This window comes from Leptonotus elevatus, chromosome 15 (assembly GCF_054856555.1).
Source record: "Leptonotus elevatus isolate MCC_2025b chromosome 15, RoL_Lele_1.0, whole genome shotgun sequence".
Classification (NCBI taxonomy): Eukaryota; Metazoa; Chordata; class Actinopteri; order Syngnathiformes; family Syngnathidae; genus Leptonotus; species Leptonotus elevatus.
In genome coordinates, this window is record NC_141253.1 from 8,756,237 (window position 1) to 8,760,154 (window position 3,918).

The 3,918-nt window shown below is 39.9% G+C and overlaps 1 protein-coding gene across 1 annotated transcript; it reads right to left on the reverse strand.

Annotated features, from left to right (window-relative positions):
• On the reverse strand, positions 1–3,247 carry ppp1r3c2a (protein phosphatase 1 regulatory subunit 3C2, duplicate a). The gene is made up of 3 exons (XM_086097229.1): positions 3,152–3,247; positions 2,587–2,677; positions 1–1,271 (listed from the first exon to the last, which is right to left on the reverse strand). The coding sequence occupies exons 2-3, from the start codon at positions 2,598–2,600 to the stop codon at positions 269–271; spliced, it is 1,017 nt and encodes a 338-aa protein (XP_085953355.1). The 5' UTR covers positions 2,601–2,677; positions 3,152–3,247; the 3' UTR covers positions 1–268.
• Between the last annotated feature and the right edge of the window lie 671 nt (positions 3,248–3,918).

A 3,918-nucleotide genomic window follows, 5' to 3' on the forward strand; every position in this document is an offset into this window, starting at 1 on the left:
CATTGCTTTTAACGAAATTAATTGTGCATGAAAAATAATGAAGTTATCAGATTAATTCTGGACAAATTATTAACTTTTCATTGCTGAAAATGGCTCAATGAGTCAAGTATCCCTTTAAAGACTTATTGTTGAAAAATGTTCTAAAGATCTACTGATGACAAGAGCTTCATTATAAATTCAACATGTTAAAATATTCACATTCCAGCTATGGCACTTTACAACATCCACCCGACAGCGGAGATTTCACAAAGCATATTCCATATTTCCATTATTTATATGTCCTCGTAGCTCTTTTGACTGGACTACTGTCAGCTGGTCTATTTATTTGAACAGATGGATCTCCATTCCGCTCAGACTCAACATGCGAATCTCCTGTGAAGAAAGTTGGATCCGCTTGGTTCTGCGTACTGAGGGACACATAAGAAGGCCAAGATGGCGGCCGGTGCTTGCGAGGCGAAGGAGATTGCCCAGCGTCTTTTTCCAAGTACACCTTGTAATTCTTTCCTCTGTTGCTGTCCCAGTGCATTGACGTGCCGCACCCGGGCCTGAATGACACACAAAACTCTATCCCCTCAATTGGGTTGATGTTCTGAGGTAAATTCAAATCAAAGGTGAAAACGTCCACGTCGAAACTTCCACACCGCTGTTGTTGCAAGAACACGCATGGGATGTCGTAGTGGTGCTGCCAGGAGTCAAAGGTGAGCCTCAAGTGGACGGCCTTGTCAGCGCTCGCATGGCAGACGTGCACTCTCCCGCTCAGGGAGCATTCGGAAACGTTGCAGCTTTCCAACTGTACGTTTGTGTCTCGTAGGCGTGCAACAAACGCTTTGCAGTCAAGAGTCGGCTGAGGAAAGCCGAAACGGTTTTGATCCTTTTTTGGGTCAGGCGGTTTGTTTGTGCAGGACTCTATCAGATGTGTCTCAGGAAAGGAGGAGGTATCAGGCATAAATAGATGCACCACAGTCAGGGCCAGTCCTTTGGTGTCTGCAAACACCACGCGCTTCTTGCCGTGGCCGCCGGCTTTCCTGAGGAGGCAGCTCTGAACTTCTGAGGGCGAAGAGAGACTCGATGCCGAGGAATGGGAAGACGAGGGTTGATGGGAAGAGTGAAAGCTGCTTCTCTGTTGACCGCCGGTGGGCGGATAATGACGTAAAGTAGGTCTCATGGATAGAAGTTGATAAAGTCGCCGGCGCTGGCTCAGGCTTAAGCACATGGCGAGGTCGACTGGCATCGCAGTTGGCTGAGGGTGACTGCCAAAGGTCGGCAGTACTCTGAGGGGTCAAAACAAGATTGGATTGATTTCATATTTTACATATATACATTCTCTCTCTCTCTCTCTCTCTCTCTCTCTCTCTCTCTCTCTCTCTCTCTCTCTCTGACTAATTTTGTCTGTCAATTTAGAGATAACTGCATCGAGCTAGCTTCATCATGCAGCAAGACGATGACCCAAAACACAACAAAGGCCTTCAACAGAGGTTAAAAGTGGAAGGACTGGCCAAGTCAACCACCAGACCTTAACCCAGTGAAGTATGATTTTTTTACCTCCTGAAGGGAGAACCCCCTGAAGCATACAAGAACTGAAAGAGGCTGCAGTAAAGGCCTGGAAACGCATTTCGCATGAAGAATGCAAAACAGTGTGGTGGAGTCAGTACACTCTAAATACAACTGGGTAAAAAAATAACCCAGCTATGGGTCCAAAATGGACCGATCCTCTACTTTGAGTCAAGAAATTGGTCAACTCATAAATATTGGTCAGATCCTTTACCAAGGTAAAAAAAAAAAAAAAAGGGTTAATTTGTATAAAACAACCCAAAAATTGACCCATAAAGTGAATCGTTCCATTTTTGATCCATAATTGGGTTACTTTTGATCCAACTGTTTTTAGAGTGTAGGTTGCAGACTTGATGCAGTTTTTACAAATAAGGCTTAGGCACCAAACATTAAATGTTATTCACTTTAAAACGCTATATTGCCAAACGTATCATATTAAATACAAAACATTTTATAATTGTTTTCCCCATTAAAACCCAGACGTATATTATCTGACACATGCATTGCACAGATAATCCATTAGAGGGCAGTATTACCCATCTGATAGCTTTTCCAGTGACTTTGCAAGATTGCCCCAATTGGGAAAGGAGAGACATCTATACTTATTGATAGTGGGAAATATTGTTTCTGATTTATGGAAATACTAGTATGTTTGCGATATGTCTGTTTATTATTATATTTTTGACAGTTATCAATGTACACATTTAAAGCATTGTGAACAGATGTATCAAATATGATACAAATCAAAAGTCATATGTGGAAGTTGATTAAAAAAAAATTGTTCAAAAGGACCAATAAATACTCTATTTACAAAGAATCTGAATTTTCTCTCATATATTTCATGGTTCATGCTTTATAGGGTTAAATTAATGGAATAACGTCCACTTCAATACTTTTGTTCACTTGAAAAGTGTTTAACACAGCTAGATGTAAAATACATGAAATAAAAGCTACAATTCTGAAATGTTGTCTGTCTGATGTTCATCTTTTGATCTGAAATCCAAATGTCTTCAGTAAACAACAAAAACTGCTCACCTTGTGCAATTCATTTCCAAACTATAGTCGCCACTGTGTCGTTGGAATTCTCACAATTCCAACTACCCCCCAGCAGAAATCAACAAGAAAACTGAAAAAAAACACACACTTTGAAATTTGTCACGTATGAACTAAATAACACAACTTCACTTTTAATAGGTGCTAAACTTTGCATCAGATCCAAGGAGGGAAAAAAAGCACATTAAGATTCTACATTAGCAAAACTGCCAACTGACAGAAATAAGTGTCTAAACATGCTTCGTCGGATCGTATATACTTAGATTTGAACTGCTGCCAAACACTTGGTTTGGAGCAGATCTGGATGACACCTCATTAGAAATGATCATATCATTTTCTGGATATCACCACGATTAGGAGAAAGTGCCTTAGAAAAATACCTGTCCATCAGTTAAAAATAACTCAGGTTTATAGAGTATTAGTAATTATCAGAAGAAAATTCAAAACAATAACTACAAACAAAACACATAAAATGAAGGCTAAAGTTCAACACATGGACATTTTTAGAAATGCATTCTAATAACAATAAAAACAAAACTATACTCACTTGTGTTTCATCAATAAATACCAAAAGAAGTCACAGACCAAGACACAACTCTGCTCTCTCACCTTAGCTTATGTGAGAAGTTTGCAGAGAAATGAGGCCGAACCTTCGGCGGCAGCTGGTTTGCATATGGGTAGAGGTGAGCCAATGACGCGGCTTTATTCATGTCCTGCCCCTAAACTGCATCTGAAGAGAGCTGTTCTTATGACCAGTCGGCAAAAACTTCAACATTATTAAAGCTTGGAAACACATTCATTCGTTTACATTTTTCCTTTGAGAAAGACACATTTCACCTTTTCTTCTCCATAGTCTTGGTCACACATTTCCCAAGCCGACAGACATGTCAAGGTGCTTCATGATGACTGTACACTTGTGTCATCACTTTGACGGACAGGTGGGGTGGGGGTGGGGGGGGGGGGGGGGTGGGGGGCCCATGCAGACTTTCACCAGGGACGTCTTGCCTTATGTATGAGGTCACACAAAGACCATACTCTTCGTGCATACCTTTTATGGCAGTCGTTTCATCTTCTGAATATGTCGCCACATGTATTTGCTTCTAATTTATCTGAGCAAATCTTTTTTTTTAGGTTACAAGAAAACCCCAACGTGACAAAATAAAAATCACTCAAAATTACATAAATTAAATTTTTTTTTATTGAAAATTGAAATTAGTACGCTTTAAAGTGGTTAAGAATTTGAAATGTTTTTCAAAAGTTCATGCATAATTATAAGATGTTTGGATATGTATATTAGCACAGAGTACAAATGTA